Source organism: Manis javanica, chromosome 17 (assembly GCF_040802235.1).
Source record: "Manis javanica isolate MJ-LG chromosome 17, MJ_LKY, whole genome shotgun sequence".
NCBI lineage: Eukaryota > Metazoa > Chordata > Mammalia > Pholidota > Manidae > Manis > Manis javanica.
This window is the reverse complement of record NC_133172.1, coordinates 5,533,966-5,554,374: the sequence shown is the minus strand read 5'-3', so window position 1 is coordinate 5,554,374 and position 20,409 is coordinate 5,533,966. Positions and strand designations below refer to the sequence as shown.

Sequence of the window (20,409 nt, the reverse complement as noted above, 5' to 3'; positions counted from 1 at the left end):
GGGTCCCGAGCTTTCCAGGTGACCAGCGTTTAGAAAGCCAGGTGACACCAGAACTTAATGCGAATTTGATGCGTATTCAATTTTACTGGGGGTCAGGGACATGGTGGGGCACTCAGGGGTTGGCCTCTATGGTCTCCTTGATCCACTCCAAGTGTGCAATCACCTTAGTGTAGACGGCAGGCATGTTGGGGGTGCCACATGGGATGTGGCCCCAGGATGTGATTCCTTGAAGCATGCCATCGCAGACCAGAGGGCCCCCCGAGTCGCCCTACAGCACAAGGGGGAGAGAGAGACAGAGGTCACTGAGGCCCTCGATTCTGCCAGCGGGGCCCGAGCTGTCAGACCTGGGCTCACAAATCACAGACAGTGACCCCTCAGCTACAGGGAAAGACTGGCACCGGGGTCCGCTCCCAGAAGAAGACAGGCGGGCTTCCAACAGGGGACAGTGGCTCCAGTGCTACCAGTGTGGATGGGACTGCAGGGTCCAGGAGCACGGCCCCTGCAGACAGATGAGCGCCGAGGAGGAGCAGGAGCCCGCTACAGCCCTCCCACCCTTGGGGCCCATCTCAGATGCCTCCTCTCCCCAAGGGGCTTTCTCTGACCCGACAGTAAATAACTGTTGGGGGCACGGTGCACTATGATGTGAGGGGGCAGGTTCATCGGATACCTGGATGGGGTGCGGGCTGGGGGTGGGGTGGGGTGGGGAGGAGCTGCCGCTGGGAAGCAGTTGGCCACAGATGCCCGATCAGCTCTCAATTCCAGTTCAGAATCTGGGTCCCCTCCCCCAGCACCCCGGGGCCCCAGGAGAACAGGATGGCTCACCACGCAAGTGTCCTTGCCGCCCTCCAGGTGGCCAGCACACAGCATGAACTCTGTCACCTTCTGGGCGTGGGCCTTGGCGCACACGTCATTGGACAGCAGTTTGAGGTCCACGCACTGGAGATCGTCTGGGTACACGTCTACAGGCCAGACAGAAACCCCGCGTGGCTCCCCCACCCCCTCCCTCACACCCCGCGGGCCGGGCCCCAGCCCCCTCCTCCCTTCGCCCCCCGGGAGTCTGGCATACACGCATCCGGCACGGTGCTGCCCCAGCCGGAGGCGTAGCAGGTGCTCCCCAGCGGGGGCTCCTGGGCGGGCAGGTCCGCGGCCCTCACGGCGTCGGTCATCTGGGCGGGCTCCGCCAGGCGCAGCAGCATAAGGTCGTGGCTGAAGTCCTCCCCCGGGAGGGGGGTGTGGTTCTTCAGGAGGCTCAGGTTGAATTGAGGATGTGGGAAGCTGCTACTGACGTGGACAAACTGGGCAGTGTTTTCGTGCTCAAACAGGTTGTGGCGCCCCAGCCACAGCTGATAATTGCTGGGGAGAGAGGGGGACGGAGGGAACCGGAGAGTGTGGTGGGGATGTGAGGCAGGAGGGCGGTGGGAGGTCCCCAAAGAGAAAGAGAAATGGAGAGAAAACAGACATAGCAGGGAAGATTAGGCATGAAAAAAAAAAAAAAAAAGACAGTGAGAAAGTAAGGAATGTGGCCGTGTGGAAGCCAGGGACAGAGTGAAAACAAAAAGCATGAAGGATACAGGGCAGGGCAGGAGGGGGCGGGGCAGCGGGAGGGGGGCGCGAGGCGAGGTGCAAAGGAGAGGGACACGGGGTGGGGGGGACACGGCCTCAGGGAGAAGCAGGAGGGAGGCCCAGAACCGGAAGGAGAGTGGGCAGTGGGCCACGGGAGGGGACGGGGACAGAGGGCACAGAGGGGACGCGAACCAGAGGCACAGCGCGTGAGGGAAAAGGGAGAGGGGCAGACGCCTGTGTCCAGCTCAGCTGCCGCAGGGGCTGTGGGGCTGGCACCTGCAGGCAGGTGGCCTGGCCCCCAGCCCAAGGTCATCCTCCCTCCCCGCCCCCTTCTGTCCCCTTCCTCCAACCTCTGCTTCCTCCAGTGCCCCCACCCAGTTGCAGCTGCAATCAGCCCTCCCCCGTGTCACCCGGAGTGGATGATCCGAAGCAGGGCCTGGCAGCGCACGCACGCACGCGCGCGCGCACACACACACACACACACACACACACACACACACACACACACACTCTCTCACACGTCAGGGACAATCTCTTTCCCTGGGGTGCCCAGCAGTGGGGCGGGAGAGGGAGTGCGGCAGAGACCCAACGAGAGAGGTGGGCAGACAGATGGAGAGGGAGGCACGGGTGACAGAAACAGCAGTGGAGACCTAGAGATGGACAGAGACCCAGAGAGACACAGGCATGGAGACAGGAGAGACGGAGACAGGCACAAGTCCCAGACACACTGAGAGACACGCCAACAGAGCCAGTTACCAACAGACACAGACGGGACAGAGGGAGACACAGGAAGACAGCCACAGCCACACGGGGACACAGGGAGCAGGCGGCAGGGAGGGCTTCCCTGGGGCCGTCCAGTCCCAGCCCTGCCCAGCTGTCCATCTCCTGGGACCTGCACCAGTGCCATCCTCGCTCCTCAGTCCCCCAGCAACCCTGAGGTGATCCCAGGCTGGCAGCACAGACGCCCCTTCCCAGGGCCCCTGACGCTACTCACTCATTTATGCAGTGGGCAGCCGTGAGCACCCACTGGGGGTGCACCAGGACTCCCCCACACTGGAAGTTGCTGTAATGGTAAACAGCCACTTGCCAGGGCTGGGAATGCTGTTCACACTCCCAGCCCCCTACGACCCGGGACTGGATGGGGGGCACAGCATCTGTGGATGGGGTGCTGGGTCAGGGGCTGGAGGTTGGCAGGAAAGGCCGGGGGGTGGGGGGGCGGCGGCAGCTGTGCTGTGAGGTTGGAGGCATATGGGGGCAGAAGACCAGGGCCAGGGATATGGGCAAGGGGTTTTGAGAACCCCGAATCCTCCAGCAGTCTCTGGAACTGTGATTTTGTGGCTGTTTTTGGGTGGGGACCTCAAGGTTCAGGTATGAGACAAAAGGGTGGCCTCTGGAGCAGCACGGGGCTTGGGGGTTCGGTGATTTAGGGTGTTGGACTGGGGCTGGGAGGCTGTGAGTTGAGAAGAAAGGAGATTCCCAGGAGAGCGGACAGCGGCTGTGGGGGGAAGGATTCGTGGGGGTTAAGAGGCTCCCAGGCTGTGGAATGGTTAGGACATGGGTTGGACTTTTAGGATTCTGCAAAGGGAGACTTGGGGAGTCAGTTCTGAGAGGCCAAGAAGATACTGGGGAATCTGGAGTGATTTGGGGGTTCTGGATTGGGACTGACAGAGTTGGGTGAGTCTGGAGTTTCAGGTCAAAGAACGAAAGATAGGGTTCAGCTGGGAGAGGGGACCAGCTGGGTGGGGGGTCCGTAAAGAGGAATGGCATTCTGAGAGGGGCAGGGGCCCTGGGCCCACGGTTGGCATCAGAACTGGGAGGGGGCTCCAGAGGAGGGAGAACAGGTGGCAGCCATTCTAGGGTCGGGTGATTATCATGGGGTGGGGTTCATGGTCTGAGGGTCCTTGAGCGATCCAGGCTTCTCTTGGGAGCAGCTGGGACAGGAACAGAGGAGGCATATCTGGGGCCAAGCAGCTGTCGGGGTACAGGGAGGATCCCCCCGATGACACATGTTGGGCCCCTTGGGGGAGGCAGGGCAGACCATGGGGCTGGGAAGGGGTTTGGTATGGGGATCCTGGGGTGGGGGACTGGGTCCCAGAAAAGTAGAGCTACGGGAGGTATTCAGTTGGAGAGGGCTGGAGCTTGGGGAGGGAGGAGATTCCACAGGGAAAGGGGTGTGTGGTTGGGGCTTCCAGGGCAGAGTCGGGGAAGAGACATTCACAGAACCCCATACCAGGATGGGGGCCCACCAGGTGTCACGGACCAGAAATTCTGGGTGAAATATGGGGTTCCTGGGAGAATAGGGGGGACTGGATGCCAGGGCCTGGGGGACCCAGCAGACAGCCGACAGCTGGATGAGAGAATCACCAAGGTGTGGTGGGACCTGGGGGCTCAGAGGGAGCGATCAGGGTCCCACGGCCTAGTGGGATTGGGAGGGCTCCCTGGAAGAGCTGGAGTCCCCCCAAGAGAGAGAGATGGCCCAGGCTCTGCGCCTTTGGTAAGGTGGCTGAGGGCAGGGAACTAGGTGGGGAAGAGGAGAAAGTTCTGGGGGTTCCTGGAAGGAAGCAGGGACTTAGCATGGCAGTGAGGACTGTGACAACAGGAGGCGCTGGGGGACAGGAGAGCCTGGTCCTTGGGAGGGGGGGGTGAACAGTGGGAGGGAAAGGACTTGGGGTGGGGGCCGAGGGTTGCACGAGAATCTGGGCCCATTCCCCCTCCCACGTCTTCCCCACTGTCTCACCAGTCCCTGCCAGGGACAGGGCAAGGCACAGAGCCAGGAGCCTCATGGTGACAGAGGTGTCCAGGGGCCAGCAGGTGGTGAGCTTGGAGCTGGGGAGCCTTTAAAGGCCCTCATCTCCCCCAGGGCCCCGCCCCTGCCCTGCTGGCACCCAGATGCTGGCCAAGGCCCTGCCCCTGCTGTCCGGGGGCCGGACACCTCCTCCCACGCCGGAGCTGAGGACAGGCCGGGAGAGTGAGCACCTGTTATTCAGCAGGCCCTCGATGGAGCTGGAAGCATTCCTGGGGCCTGAGGCCAGACGGGGCAGGGCCTGGAGCTCCTGGGACCTTACTCTTGGGGACAGAGCCAGAAGGGGGGTGGGCAGGGTGAATGCAAGCAGAAACAGGAGGGTGGAGGAGTCACTGACCCCAGTACAAAGCCCCATACACTTGAACCCAAGTAAGGCCATGCATTCCAAGACTCCATGTGCCCTCAAATATCAGCAGTGGGGGGGCGTCTGATTCCTTCCTCCCTGTGCTTCTTGGAGCCAAGATGCCAGCTTCTCAGCTTTCAGTTCCCCCCAAATATAAGCATTGGCTTTCAGGATACCAGGATTCTAGCACTCCCAGACTCAGAATCTAGACCCCCAAATCTATTGTCCCTCTCATTTAAAAAACTTAGGTTACCCACCACCACAATCCTAGCACCCCAAGATTCAGGAATATGAAATTTCAGAGGTCTCCCTGATTAAGTTTCGTAGCGTTTTGAAACCCAATGCCCCCACCCCCAAACAATGTTGGGATCCCATTACACAACCCCCCTTCTTGTTCCCCAGAGCTGGATGCTCAAGGTTATGTTCTCTGAAGCCCCAGGAATCCCAGACTACTTGCCTTCCAAGGTCAAGAGCATCCTCTCCCGAAATTCCAATCTTCCCTCCCCCAATAAAATATTTAGGTCTCAGGAGCTAGGTTCATGTACTTCAACATTCAGTGATCTTGAAAATCACATTTTTTTGGATATCTGAAGAGAACCAGAAACTAGATTCCTGCAGCCTCAATGGTAAACCCATAGGCTTCTGACACATTCCCCTGGCTCTCGAGTAAAATCAGTGCAGCTCACAGGGTCCCAGCCTCTGCTGTATATGCTAGGAACATGTCTAAGGAGAGCATTTGCCTTTTTGCTGTGGCTACCAGGAAGCCCAGGCTAATTCTTGAGGAAAATGAAGTCATTTTTTATCATGTAGCATGTGCAGGGTCCTTTCACTGGGGTTCTGAGATATATTTTCCCAATGCCAGCTGCTGTTCGAATCAGTTCATTCACATTTCTTGATTTAATCTTTACAACCCTATAAGGCAAGCAATGTAATGATCTCTCTTTTATAGATGGGGAAACCAAGGCTGAGTGAGGTCGAGTTTTTTGCTCAAGATCATGCTGCTAAACCTGTGCTGAATGAACAGAACCCTGCTTCAAGCCATTTCTCTTCACCTAGGGATCAGGGCAGTGGGTGGAACGGAACAGTGTACGGTGGCTAGTCTCTAACTCCCATTTCCCCCCATCCCCAGAAGTAAGTCACAGAAACTCCTATAGAAAAACTTGCATCAGTGCTGTTATGTTGGTGGTAAACATGTGACCTTCAGCACCAGCTCTCACCTCAGATGGGACAAGCCCTTGCCTAACATCTGAACTTTGTACGAATGGGGTCTTGGGGGGATGGCTCAGTCCTGTCCCAGGTCAAGATGGGACTGCTGGCCAGTTGTGGGAGCTTCTGTTCAATCAGTAACACAGGTGGTCGGTCAATACAGTCAGTTCCTCTTCGTGGTTTTCCTGATCCACTCCAAGTAGCGGCAGACTTTGGTATAAACACCGGGCTTGGTGGTTGTGTCACAGGGGACATCACCCCAGGACACAATGCCCTGCAGAACGCCCCCACAGACTAGGGGGCCCCCGGAGTCACCCTGTGGGGAGAGATGGAAGCTTGAGTGTGAACCTTCTGGGTCCAGTGCCCCATCCCCATCTGAACCACCATTCACAACCTGAATCAAAATCCAATCCAACCCCACCCCATGCAACTCCACCTAACCTGACCCACACGTCGTCCCCATTCAACCAGACTCCCGCCCATTCCCATCGGCAACACGACCTCATCCCAGTCGTCATGTCTTCTACACCCCGAATGTCCTATCCCCAATTCAATCCCGAGATATTCCCAATCTAAAATCAAGCAAACCCATACAGAATATAGTCAGTAATATTGTGATATCTTTCTATGTTGACATATAGCAACTACATTTATTGGGGTGGCCATATAATAATATAGATAACTGTCGAATTACTGTTGTAAACTCAAAACTGATTATTGTATGTTAACTATACTACAGTAAAAATAAGTAAAAGTCAGTAAAAATAATAAAAAAATAAATAAAATCAAGCAAAACCCATTCCCATTCTCTACTCCAACCCATGCCACCCTCAACCAACTGCCACGTCATCCACGCCAACCACAATTCAACTCTATCCCCACCTTTAACCCAACTCCAACCTCACCGCTATTCGAACTGCTCCTTCTCCATCTCCAAACCTACACGTAGCATCTCCTCTGGCCCAAAGCAAGCAAAACCCGACCCCATCCCAACTCCCAAACCTGTCCCCCTCCATCTGCCCGCCCCCCATGGCTCCCTCTGGCTCTGACCTCACAGGAATCTGTGCCTCCGCCCTCTACTCCTGCACACACCATGGTGTCCTTCACGCGCCCCGGGTAGTCCTCGTTACAAGAGGTGGTTGGGATAACGCTGATGTTGCCACAGTGCAATGTATCTGGGAGATTCACTGTGAACGACAGTGGACTTGGAGGGAATCCATACATTTTCGGGCCCCTTGTTCCCCTCCACCCAAGAGCCCTGGAGGATAGGGGCCCTCGGAGGCCTGACATCCAGCTCCATCCTTTCACGCACCTTGTGACTTTGGGCTCCCCCTGGTCCCAGGCTCCTTGTCGGACACCAGGCCCCAGCCAGACACCACGCAGGCCTCTCCTGGCTGGGGGCAGCGCGTGGGCAGCGCCACCGGGCTCACTTCCGGGGAGACGCGCGCGGGCCGGGTTAGTCGCAGGAGCATCACGTCGTGGCGATGGCTGCGCGCCTCGTAGCCCGGATGTGGGATGATGCGAGCAACGGTCCGCAGTTGCTCCGCCCCGTCGCGCTTGCGCAGATTGTGCTCGCCCAGCCGCACTCTCATGAAGCTGTGCGGGCGGGTGGTTACCCGCAAGTGGGGCGAGCAGCAGACAGAAAACTCAAAGAACCAGCAACCAGGGGGCCCACCGGCCCTTTGGGAATCTGGAGAACCATTACCCTCCACCCAAGGCCCTAAGCGGGTCGTTCCAGTCCCCACCCCTCAGAGACCAAGGCACCCACATGGAACAAAACCCCCAGGCGTCCGTACTTTCTTCCTCAGGATCCAAGATTCTCAAATCCCAGACCCTGCCCGCCGTGCCCTTCAGGACCTAAGCCCTGCCTTCATACCGGGTTTGGCAGTGGGCTGCAGACAGCACCCACTGGGGGGAGATGAGGGAAGCACCGCAGTTAAAGCGTCCGCGCTCGAAGAGGGCCACTTGCCACGGCTGGGAGTGGGGCGCGCACTCCTCACCTTTCAGCACCTTGCCGTTGTCCTGGGGGGCTGGGAGAGCGGATAGAGGGGGACCCCTGAGGACAGAGCCCTTTTCCTTCCACCCTGCCTTCACTACATGTTTTTCACCTGTGACTACCCCCAGTTTCTTAAGATGTCCTAGCTGTTGATCTGTGAGCACTGCCTACTCTCTAGCTTCAACAACTACTGTTTATTTTCTCCAGAGCTGTGTACCCCTGCTCTCAGCCCCATTAGCTACAGGAATCTGGGAGAGGGAGGACAGGAAAATGACCAGAGAGAGGGCAAGAAGTCCTCTGTGGCTGAGAGTGGAGACAGGGACAATGGACACAGGTCCAGACATGTGGTCACTTGGAACCAGTCATGCAAGATCACCATGCTGTCACAGACATCAAATGGATGTGGCCACTCAGTGTGTATGACACACAGTCTTGGCTCCAGGGTGTGGACATCTTAGCCAAATGCAGTATGTCGTACAAGGGCACAGATGTGGCCACATCAGGTCATGGGCAAGCAGGCACAACCAGTGTTCCAAACTTAGGAACTGATACGGACAGCCCTGAAGCTGGAATTCACTCGCATGTTCTTGGGCTGCAGCTCCGAGAATCACAGCACAGATGTTCATACGTGTACATGAGTACAAACAGTTAAGGCATGGGTGTATGTGCACACACACAAACATATTCGGACACAGGTCTGCTCAGACCTAAATGTACATCCTCCTGTGTGGGTCACAGACTCCCTCACTTGCACACAGGGCCTGGACAACAAGTTGGGGTCCTTAAGAAGCGAACCTGGGGAGAGACATGGACGTACACTCAAGCTCCCCCAAAGACTTCTTCATAGACACAAGTCTGTAGTATAGTGGTTAAATCTGGTCCAAACTTTATCTGCTAGACTTTGAACAAACTATCTGAGTTCTTTGTGCCTCTTTCCTCATCTGTAAAATGGGATTGTTGAAATGATTAAACAAGAGTGTGTGTGATGCCTGGCACATTGTAACTGGCTAATAAATATTAGTCATTTTAACAAAGGCCATATAGACTTATTTATGCAGACATACATGTGGATGTTCATATTTGGGCACAAATATGGACATACACGTGGATGTTCATATTTGGGCACAAATTTAGCCAAAGTAAGCCAGATACATGGCCAAACCCAGATAAAGATGGTAAAGATCAAAACTATAATTCATCCTCAAGCAATTTTGTGGAGATTAGAAGATGCAGACACCAACCAAGAGCACTAACACTGAGATGAGGACCCCAGGGAACACAGACATCCAAGACTGGGCATTCAAGGTCAAAGGCCATAGGTGGGCACACAGGCAGCCAGGACAGGACACATTTATCCATCTCTAGATCGGTCTCCTAGTCAGTCATGTGGTGTTAAGTCTACTCATTGGGTTTCTCATATGGGGACCTGGTTCATACCTGTGGGTAGGATGTGGTCACACAGGACCTTGCACACCTACCCCCCTCCCTTCCACACATACAAACACACACACACACACACACACACACCTGCACCATGCATGAGGACATAAATAGGAATGTTCCTTGGTCACAGGACTACAACCCGCTACACTGGGCAATGTGAATATGCCCCTTCAAGGTCACAGCCAGGCATGCAGATACCCACACTAGGGCAGGCTTTGCACAGCCAGCCAAGTGCTCATGCCCTGCCCACAGGGTCAGGAACTGGGCCAAGGGCCCTGGCAAGGTAGAGGGGTGGGAACTAGGATGTGGTGGCCCAGGGACTTAACACAGGTAAGGAGGGGTCACCCTGTGGCGGACAGAGGGTGAAGGCTGAACAGCTGGGCACCGAGGCTGCACCTGGCCAGTCCAAGCCGGAGGAGGGTGGAGGGCCTGGCTGGGCCCAGCAGGCAGGCGGGAGGCAGGGAGAGAGCACAGAGAGAGCCCCAGGGGAGTCTGGCAGCCAGGGGGAGGTCCAAGGGGCCCCCAGAGGCGAGAGTCATGTGGGGAGATATGAAAGTCCAGTCTCAACTTCTCCAGGGTAGAGGCATCAGGTTACCATTAATTTCTCCATGGGTGGTGGTGGCTGAACTTGGACTGGAGTTCTCCTGTCACCTGGGGTCACCTTGACCTAACGTCTGCCCCTTTCCTGCTCCAGCCGCATCCTCTGTCAGACGAGGCCAGGAGAGCCCACCCCAGGGAAACATCTCAAGGATTGTCATACACCAATACTCAGCAGGGCTAACACCCACTTCCAGGACCCCACCCTGGGCCAGGCACCTTCCAGGGCTTCACACACGGGACCACATTTAATCCTCACAGCCTCAGTGGGGAGTGTCTGTTTTTATCTCCCTGGTATACTTGGGGAGCTTGGGTCACAGAGATATTAAGTAACTGGAAAGTGGCAGAGGCAGGAAAGAGGCAGGATTGGAACCCGGAGTCTGTGTTCTTGGGCCTTGCAATACTTACTTAACGCTTGTTAGGAGCTTTACCTACATTATATTATCGAAATCTTGCCGTTATTGTCACATGTAGGTGCCGTCTTCTAGAGAAAGGACTCGAGGCCCAGAGAAGTAAAGAGATTTCCTCAAGGTCACACAGCAAGGAAGGGGAAGGCTCAGAACTGGATTCAGGTCTGTCTAACCCCAGGGCTGTTCTTGTTGTGGGGGCGGCAAGAAACCCCAGGTGGAATGGGGACTCCAGAGCAGCCCCCGGCCCCTGACAGCTCTTGGGATGGGGTGAAGACTGAGGGACAGCAGGTGGCTGGGGGACTCATCAGACAGTCTGCAGGGTCCAGATATGCTGGATGGGGCCACCACACTCCCACGGACTCAGCCCTGACCTTGGCCCAGCTCACCTGTAGCCGTCAGCAGGAAGGAGAAGGTGAGAAGAAGCCACATTGTAGAGGAGCGGCCGGGGCTCTGCTCAAGTCTGGGAAGGGGAGAGAGTGCACCGAGCTGAGGCTGGACCCCGCTGCCCCCGCCCAGATCCCCCCAGACCCAAACTCATCCCATCTGCTGCTGAAGAAGATTTTGTCACTACCCTTGCTCCCCACTCATCCCCTGCCACTGTTCCTCCCACATTTCCCCATCTCTGAAGGGTCTCCAGGCACCAGACAGACCAGACAGAGAGAGCCCCCACAGCCTGTTTCCACAGACCCTGGCACCATCCCACTTGCCCCTGGCTCTCTCTCCACCTTCAGGGCCCTGACTCAGGACACTTGACTCCTCAGACGCTATCCCAGACTCCTCTCTGGCCTCTTGCTCTCCAAACCCACCCGTCTGTCCCTCCGTCACCTTCACACTCCCCTCATCTGCCCCCTACATGGCCCCACAGGGTCTCTCTCCACCCAGAGTTAACCATGTTCCTTTCCCGATTACAGACCTCATGGATCCCCAGGACCCCCAGGATAGAGTCCCAGCCCTCCCAGCCCCTGGAGTCGGGGCTCCCATGAGCTTGTCAGGACCATCCCCTTCTAGACACAGCTCATTCCTCCATTTCCAGTGCTCATTCTTCAATTTCATGCCTCCACACCTTTGCTCAGGCTGTTCCTCCTCCCTGGCATACCGTTCCCTTCAAGCCCCACGTCCTCCTTGAGGCCTTTTCTGATCTCCCCCAGTCAGCGGTGTCTGCCTGCACCCCCCCCCCCACAACTGAGAACTCCCTGAGGGCAGGCCAGGCCCATCTGGACTCTGGACCCCTACAACTGCCCAGTGCAGGGTCCAGTCTTTGGGAGGCCCCAGCAAGTGTTGGGAGTGAATTGAAGCCCTTCCCATCATCTTCCAAACTCATATTTGCCCTGCAGGACTCAGCTCCACCCCCGCCAGGAAGCCCTAACACGTATCTCTTGTGGGTCCCCCAGTGCCTGTGGGTCCCACAGAATGCTGTGTCCCCAGCACAGCCCAGCCGGGGGTCTGGCACACGGGACACCTTAGGGAGGTCATGCCAAGCTGACCTGAAGCTGTGATGACTCCTGATCCTGTTCTTGGCTCTGGTGCAGCACCTCTGGGGATCTCTTCCTGATTCATTCCACCCCTTCCCCCTCCACCTCCTTCCTGCATCTCCAGAACATTTCCTTGGTTCAGGTTCAAGTTGGGGTCTCAGTAAAGGGTGCACAGACCTGCTCAGGTGCCCTTGACACTCAGCTCCCTGAGGGTGGTCCATGTCTCCCCCCTGGGACTAGGGCATCCTGTGTCTTCCCTTACCCCCACCTCCACTTCTGGCTCAAAGATCTCACCCCCTCCAGATCCTCCAGCAGCATCTGGGGCAGCCTGGATGCCAGAAGAAGGGGAGCAGGTACCTGAATGCCTGAATTTATAAGCTTTCAGCCCCACCCAGGTCGGGGGTGGTGGTAGGGTAGGGTGGGGTGGGAGGTGGTTGAGAGTCGGGTTTACAGGCAGGACGCCCAGGTGGCTGGTGGGGCGGGGAGGGGGGGGGCGATGAGGCCTAATGAGCATTTATTAGGCTGAAGCTTTTGTCTGCGTCTATAAGAAGGAATTCCTCACCAGGGGCAATTTCTCAGCTGGGAGGAGGCAGGAGGGCAGGAGTTGAAAATTGGAGATCAAAATACGGACCTTGGAGTCTGCAGCCTGGAATCTGGAATCAGGGTTCTGGAGTATAGGAACTAGATTCAAGAGTCATGCTTCTTGTGCCTGGAGTAGGGCTCTGGATCTTGGATTCTGAATGCAGATCTGGATCCCCAATGCTGGAACCCCAAATTCTGGATTCTGGATCTTTGATCTTCTATTATGGGTTCTGATCTTGGATTCTGGATCTTGAATTCTGGCTCTTGGATTTTTGGATCCAGATTTTGGGTTCCAAACTTCGATTATGGGTTCTGATCTTGGATTCTGGGTCTCGAATTCTGGCTCTTGGATTTTTGGATCCAGATTTTGGGTTCCAAATTTTTGATCTTAGAGTCTGGATCTCTTAATCCTGGGTTCTGGACCTCCAATTCTGGATTCTGAGTTTGAAGGTCCAGAGTTGGGTATTCAGGACTTGAAGTCTAGAGTGTGAATTCTGGAGTCTGAGTTCTGGAGTTTGGGTCTGGAATCTGGATGCCGGAGTCTGGTCTTTGAGTGACAGGTCTCTGCCTTGGATTCCAAATCCTGGGTCTCTGAATCCAAAGTCCAGACTAGGAGTCTGGAATCTGGTGTTTGGAATCTAGGACTTGAGGTTGGAAACTTTCATACCTGCTGTGTAAAGCTTGGGGTCTGGAGTATGAATAGATTTTGGATTTTGAGTTTTGGTGCCTGGATTCTAGAGTCTGGGTCAAGACTGAGGTTTCCTGGGCTGACTTTGGAGTATGGAGTCTAGAATTTCAAATCTGTATTATGCATTTAAGAGGCTGGACTGGAAGAAATGGGCCTGGCTTCTACCATTCTGTGATTCCTAGTATGAATTTAGAAATTGGGAGACTGGAGTCTTCATTCTGGACCCCGTAGTCTTGATTCTGGGTTCTGAGGCTTGAAATCTGTGTTTTTCCTGTTTGGAAGCTGGAGATCGTCACTATGATGATGCAAGGCTTTGGGAATTGGAAGTTGCCTTCCAGGGTGTCGGGACCATAGAGGGCCCTGAGCAATTGCCTAGAGTCTATTCTGGCTTGTTTAACGAATGAGGAGGCACAGAGAACACGAGGGACTGACCTCAGATCACCCAGTGAAGGATGGGATCTGTTATAAGCATGGTCCCTTTCAGTGACTGGAAAGCCATCACCTTTATGGGCAGGGGCTTCATGTTGGGGGCTGGCTGTTCAGGAGATCAGTGGCCAATGCCTAGGGGTCTCTGGCCCTTGATTTCCCCACAGACAATATGGGATAATGCTGGCATCTAACCCCCCAGAAGTCTTTCAGACATTCTAGAATCACAGATCCTCAGTTATTCCAGAACCCTAGGGTCTCCATTACTCTAGAACCACAGACCCTCAAAATCTCTGATGCCAGACTTTCAGCATCTACACTCTCAGGCCCTAAGCGATTCTGGAGCTCTAGGTCCTCAGATACTCCAGAACCTGAGATACTCTGGAGTTCCAAATAGTTCAGAACCACAGATCTCCAGACATTCTAGAACCTTAGATGTTCAGATGTTCCAGAAACCCCAGATCTTCAGATATTCTGGTTCCCAGGCTAGAAGCTATTTTAGTTTTCATCTGGCCACAGATTCATGCTCAATGACTGTGGGGCTCACAGTGGGCCACAACTTCAGTTGAGCAGTCCTCGTTTACACGACTCATTTATCCTCCTGACGGTCGTGTGAGGAGTTATTATGGCTTCTCCATAATATGGAGAGCACCGCGGCCCAAAGGGGGGCGTCACAGGCAAAGGTCACGCCGAGGGCCGAGAGGAGTCCGGCGTTCTGAGAACATCTGTAGGAATTCTTCGTTGGCCCTTTCGTCCCCACCCCACCCCCACCCCGCCGGCCCCACCTCCCTCTGCTGGAGCTGGGAAAGGAGGTGCGCCCCTGGGGTAATCATCACGGCTTCCCCGGGGCCAAGCTAAGCTCTTTCCATCATGAGCGCACTATCCCAGGCAGGCAGGTGCTGTGAGCGTCCCCGTGACACAGTTGGGGACCGTGAGGGAGCTCACACCGAGCACAGCCCAGGGTCACACCCAGCCTGCCCCCTGCTCCCCGGGAGGGCGGCGCCCCGCCCCGCCCCGCCCCCGACGCGACGACGTCACGCCCCTCCTCCCGCCCACTCAGAGTCTGAGCTGGACGACCCGCGTTCTCCTGGGCACCTCCCCGCACCTCCACCGCAGCCTGAGTCCTGCCCCCCGCCCTTCTCCGCCTCCCCCTGGGAACACTGCCCAGAGTCTTTCATCAGCTCCCGCGGTTCAACCACCAACCACGCAGGTCTCCATCAGACCCTGAACTCCAGCGCCCGGCAGCCACCCCACTGTCCCCAGGCCCCCTCACTCCCTGTGTCCTAACTCATTTCTGTCCCGTTTCCCATCTCAGGCACAGCCCCTGGCCAGACGCCCCCAGGCGCCGTCCCTCCTTCTTCCCTCCCTTCATCCCCCACAGCCCAGTGGTCCCCAGCCCTGTCTCCCTGCTCTGTCCCTTTGGCCCGGCTGCAGCTCAAGCGTCCTCCTTTGCTCCTGGACCCTTGCCCCAGCCTCCTCCCTGGCCCCCCACTGTCCAGTTCGTCCCCTCCCGTCATCACCAGACGGCCTCAGAGCGTCTCTCTACACTCAGAGCTGACCTCACCTTCCTCTGCTCACAAGCCTTCCTCGGTGGCTCCCCGTCGCCCCTGGACAGGGCTCCGGCCCTCAGCCTGGCGTTTGAGGCCCTTTGGGATCCCCCTACCCAAACAAATCTGGGAGGGGCCAGGATCTAGTGCCCGAGGGCCACCCCTGTGTGTCGTCGGCCTTCCTTTGATTTTGTCTCGCAGACGTCCCCCCATTGTGGGGCCAGCGGACGGTGATGTTTCAGGGTGCTTGTGTGGAGCCGGCCTGGGCTCAGCCCCCACTCCTCTGCTTGCTGATTCGGGAGGTTCTGGAGTCTTCCCCCTGCGCTTCAGTTTCCCATCCTTAAAACCAGATAAGCGAGGACGTCCTCATAGAGTTTGCAAGGAGCACCTAAGAGTTACTGCCCGTGATAGCAAAGGATGGTTGCTCATTCCACCCCATTTCACATATGGGTGCAGGTGTCCCTCCTTGAGTCCCAAGCATTCGTCACCTCTGGGTACAGGCTGCTCACCTGTGAAGGGGTCCTAGGGTGGGGTAAGAGTGGAAAAGTGCTGTTTCTCAGCTGACACAGCTGGGCTGTGGCCTGAAGAACTGGGGTCTCTCCATCTCTGTGGCACCTTTCTCTGACCCCCCCCCCCATTTTACATATAGGGAAACTGAGACTCAGGGAGGGGAAACAGATGTGTGAGGGCCCAGCCTGAGAGGGCGACACGGATCAGGGAGAAAGTCTCACGTGGAGCCTCGTTTTCCTCGAAGACCTTCTTTCTTTTGCGGTGCTGAGGGGAGCAGGACGGAACCCAGACGCAATAGCGTTCCTCTTGCCCTGGGGGGGGGTCCCGCCGCTAGGTGGCGCCGACGTGCGCTTGTCCGTGGGAGGTTTGCTCCTGGGTCTGAGCGAGGACGGGGTGGGGAGAGCGAGACAGAGAGACGGACAGAGGGGGGTATGTGACACGCAGAAGAGGGACAGAGAGCGAAAACAGGACAGCAGACAAAGGCAGGCAGGAAGGCCCTTCTCCTGAATGCAGCCCCCGGTTGTCCCCCACAGGGCATCCCCCCAACTCCCAGTCTCATGACCTAGACGCCCTCTGCTGGCTCCGTCGCTGCCCTGTCTTGCTGCATCTCCCCCCACCCCCGCCCACCGGGGCTGTCCCCCCTCTGTGGGCCAGTCCTTGCTCCCCTGAAGTTTAGTCTGTACTCTTTTGGGTGTCCCACAATATAGGTCTCTCTTGCTTTCTGTTTCTCTGTTTTCTGTACCTTTTTTTCTGCGTCTCTGTGCCTGAATCTCTCCCTCTGTCTCTCTCTGTCTCAGTTTCGGCATCTGCCACCTCCTTTCCCCTTAATCTCCCTTCTTTCTGTCTATTCCCGAACTGGTCTTGCTCTCTTGACGCCTCCAGTCCCATGTGTCCCTCTGTTCACACCTGCTCTCTCCCTTCCTCTCCCTCCCTCCTGTCTCCTGCTGTTTTACCTCCATATTCCGTCTCTCCCCATCCTTGTGTCTTGAGTCTCACACCTCCTTCTCTCTGCTCCTCTCCTGTCCCCTGAGTACAGGTCTCCCTTCTCCCCTGTCCTTCCCAGGTCACATAGGCAGGAGCCTTGCCTTTCTGCTAAAACAGAACATGCCAGAAGGGTACAGCAAAACATGGCTTTGCCGATCTTGTTCACCTCCTGCACCTCACTGCAGCTCTGGGGGACTGGCCTGGGACACACCATGAGGGGACAGAGAGAGTCAAGGACAAAGACACAGTGAGACCCAAAGATCGGGCTTGCTTGTCCCCCTCCATCCCCAGCTGGAGGCAAGGAAGCTGGGCTGGTACTCTGGCAGCAGGGATACAGTGCCACTGGCTGGCTGCTGCTTTCTCGGCGGGTGCCCAGGCCCCAGCGCAGCCTCAGCCCGGAGTCCCCTCTGCCTCTCAGTCCCACTGCACTCAGGTGGCAGATCCCCCGGGCTCCCTGTAGGGTGTCTGGAGCAGCCCCTGCTTCCTGCCTAGGCTCAGAGCAGCCCCACCCGTTCTTCCCCATCGGCCTACCTCTCCTCAACCTGTAGTCTGACCTCACACGGACAAGAGGGACCTGGAGTCAGACCCCATCCTGCTTCCGCTCAGCACGGCCCACAGCTGCCAGGTCCCTCACAGGGAGAAAGAGTCCCCTGTTCCCCCCATCCCCCGTGGCCCCAGGTGAGGCTGCCATGGCCCCCCTCCCTCTGGTGTCCCTCCACCCTCTCCCTCAGCTTGCTGACCCTCACTCACCCCAGGCCCTAGTCCCTTGGGGCCTCTGCACCTGCGGTTCTCTCTGCTCTTCCCCACACCTCGCACAGCTCCCTAACCTGCTCCAGGGGTTCACTCCACCTGCCCTTCTCTGTGAGGTGTCCTTCCTCGTCTACCAGCTGCCTCTCCCCACTGCCCACATCACACCATCACCTCCTGATTCACACCATCACTTCTCATGTTCACTGTTTCTGTCTGTCTGCATTGAAAACGGGACCTCCATGAGGGACTGCCCTCTGTCTGGTCCATCTTCCCAGAGTCTAGGATGGTGCCGGACACGTAGTAGCTGCTCAGTAAATGCGTGTGGCCGAAGGGAGTGGCGAGCTCTGGAGTGGGATGCAGGTGGAGCCTGGATGGGGGTGGGGAAAGGGCCAGGAAGTTGGGGAGACAGCTGGGGCATGGGTGGTGATGGTTAGGGAAGTGGGGGGCAGGTGTACTACTGCTGGAAAGCGTGGAGACAGATACCTGATTAGCCTCACACCCCGGCCCTGAATCTGGGTCACCCCCCTCAGCCCAGGTGGCCAAGGGGAAGAGGCTGGCTCACCAGACAAGTACCTTTACTATCCTCTAAGTCCCTGGTGCACAGCATGATGTCACCTTTTGGATGTGGGCTGTGGCACACATGTCATTTGACAGTGGAGATCCTTTGGCTTCCTGGCTATGGGCAGTGGGGAGCAGGGTTGTCCTCCTTGGCCCCTTCCTCCAAGGACAGGGTGCCAGCCCAGCCTCCTCCTGTCTCAAACCTATGCGTTTTGGGTGCCCTTGACAAGGAGCAAATGAGGAATGATAAGCTGCCAACACATTGAAACTCCCTAAACCTCTGGCTACCTTCCTCTACAGGACAGCAAGACAGGTCCAGCATTGCAGCTTTATTTAGTGTATTTCCCCCCTTCGGTCCATGTTTCAATCAAACAACAAAACTGTTGGGGCCCCATCTAGCCCCGAAGCTGCAATGTTAAATCCAGAAGCTGTCTAGTGAACCCACATCAGTAAATCGGAGTTGATTCAACTTTATGTTCCTTCCACCCTTATCCCACATAACCCTTCCCCAGCATATTCCCTGGAATTCTGACTATGTAAATGGTAACCCTGGTTCTGCTGATTTCTAGCGACGGAAAGTCTCTGTAACTCAGTTTCCTCTGCTGTCAGATGGAAATAATAGCACTCGCTCTACTGAGTTCAGGAGTCCCCAAGACCACCCTCACATCTGACACTAGTTGCAATTTCTGGGGGATCCTCAGGATCACCTCAGGGCCAGTCATTTGCTAAGAGGACTCGTGTAACATATACTCATGGTTATGGTTGATTACAGGACAAGGACACATATGAAAATCTGGCCAGGGAAGAGATGCATGGGGCAAAGTCCAGGGGAACTCGAAGAGGGAAGCTTTCAGTGGCGGTCTCCCAGTGGAGTTGTTGGAAGCACTGACTTCTCCTGGAAATGATTTGTGATAATATGCCCAGTGCAGTACCAACCAGGGAACTCCGCTGAGCCTCGATATCCAGAGATGACCACTGGGCCTTGGTTGCGCAGACATGGTTGACTGCCTTCAGAGGTTTGACCTTCTCCAGAGGTTGAGTTGATATGTCACGGCCCAAAGCTCCCACTACAATCAATCATTTTGCTGGACTACTTACTGTGGTTGAAGGCCCGTGAGTAAACAAAGGCACTCTCATGAGGCAGGCTATTTCAACGGCTTACAAATCATCTCTTCTGAGTTAAGAGGAAAGGCCAGATCTCCCTCTGGGCAAGGTAATCAAATCCTCTACAGAACACCCTCACCCACAGGGTCCTTTTGAGGATTACGCGTAGGTGCGTAGTCGTGTGTGAGGTGGCAGCACGTATCTGGCTTAAGGCGTGCCCTGTGGGGATGTGCTAGCATTGCTGAGCGCTCGGTGTGTGCCAAGTGCGGCACTCTGTGCTTACCAATGCTCACTTAATCCTCACAGCAGCCCTATGAGTCACGGTTGCCCAAGGTGCAGGGAACTCCAGACACCATGATCAATAACCAAATGCAGAGAAATTAATTTGTGACTTGATGTCCTTGCCCTGAAGAGGGTGCAATGGGCTTTCACTGCACCTTTGCCTTTGGGGTTCTCTTGGACTTCCCCCATGCTGCCAGCCTCCTGCCATGCTCCCTGTCTGCCCTCTCTCCTACCCACCCCTTACCTGCCCACTGCTTCCACCCCTACCCTCCCAGGGCCCCTGCCTACTTCTAGTTCCCGTTGGCCAGGTGCACACTCAGTGCCCAACTGTTTGACAAGAACTGTGAATTTTACCAACTTCCAAACAAACAAGGTAGCCTGCCAGTTTCAGGGGTGCTGGCAGAACACCCTAGACTCCTGGGGCAGGAGCAGAGAATTGTATTACAGCACAACAGGCAGATGGGCTTTGCGTTTGCATCGGTTCACCTTGCCCCCCAAGTCCCACGGGGCTGATCACAGCAACCCAGTGGGTTCTGTGCACACAGTGGCTTGTGCCACAGCTGGGGAACCTGAGCCTAGGAATCCTCAGTCTTATAAGGGACTGCTAGTTACCCGGCCTGACATTTGCCCTAGAGAGAGATACAATCTTTATTATCTTTTATTACCACAAGCAGACTTGCTCTGGAGGGACATACCATATTTACTATCCTAATAAATTCATCTGTGGTAAGGGAGATACTATCTTTATTATCTGGGACAGTAAGAAAACGTGCACTGAAGATACTCTTTTGCGAGGCTGCCTGCTATACAAACATTCTTGAAAAGACAGTCCAGGAAAAAACAAAAGTGTTAATATACAGAAATGTAAAAGACCCACGGAGAACTGCCTGTTCAGCTGGAGGGTTCTACCTTTGTCCCCCGGACATCTTTCCATCCTTAAACACTGTCTGTCACAGCCCGGATCCCCCTGCCCAATAGGGTTCTCGGTCCACTTCCCCAACATGTCAGATGGCAGCTTGGTCTGGCCCCATCTAAAGCACGGGTGCTTTGGGGCGCTTCTCCCACACCGAGTGCTTCTGGCAGTGCACTGCCCGATCAGGAATGGGAGCCTGGTGTGGGATCCCTGACTGGGGCTGGGGGTCAGA

General features: G+C 56.0%; 2 protein-coding genes across 5 annotated transcripts; both read right to left on the bottom strand.

The window, feature by feature from the left end:
* Positions 1-54: 54 nt before the first annotated feature.
* Positions 55-6,095, bottom strand: KLK1 (kallikrein 1). Of its 2 annotated transcripts, XM_017661581.3 has the most exons (5): positions 4,301-4,412; positions 2,558-2,717; positions 1,067-1,353; positions 823-959; positions 55-268 (listed from the first exon to the last, which is right to left on the bottom strand). In XM_017661581.3, exons 1-5 carry the CDS (start codon positions 4,344-4,346, stop codon positions 113-115), a joined length of 786 nt encoding a protein of 261 aa, XP_017517070.1. In that variant the 5' UTR covers positions 4,347-4,412; the 3' UTR covers positions 55-112. The 2 variants fall into 2 exon arrangements, with proteins under 2 accessions (XP_017517070.1, XP_036881845.1); XM_037025950.2 differs by lacking the exons at positions 2,558-2,717; positions 4,301-4,412 and adding an exon at positions 5,927-6,095.
* KLK15 (kallikrein related peptidase 15) lies at positions 5,592-12,174 on the bottom strand. 3 transcript variants are annotated; one of them, XM_017661572.3, is made up of 6 exons: positions 12,128-12,174; positions 10,748-10,821; positions 7,792-7,945; positions 7,228-7,511; positions 6,966-7,102; positions 5,592-6,231 (listed from the first exon to the last, which is right to left on the bottom strand). In XM_017661572.3, exons 2-6 carry the CDS (start codon positions 10,788-10,790, stop codon positions 6,079-6,081), a joined length of 771 nt encoding a protein of 256 aa, XP_017517061.1. In that variant the 5' UTR covers positions 10,791-10,821; positions 12,128-12,174; the 3' UTR covers positions 5,592-6,078. The 3 variants fall into 3 exon arrangements, with proteins under 3 accessions (XP_017517061.1, XP_036881844.2, XP_073081747.1); XM_037025949.2 differs by lacking the exon at positions 6,966-7,102 and having other exon boundaries at positions 12,096-12,150; XM_073225646.1 differs by lacking the exons at positions 5,592-6,231; positions 6,966-7,102 and having other exon boundaries at positions 7,220-7,511; positions 12,096-12,155.
* Between the last annotated feature and the right edge of the window lie 8,235 nt (positions 12,175-20,409).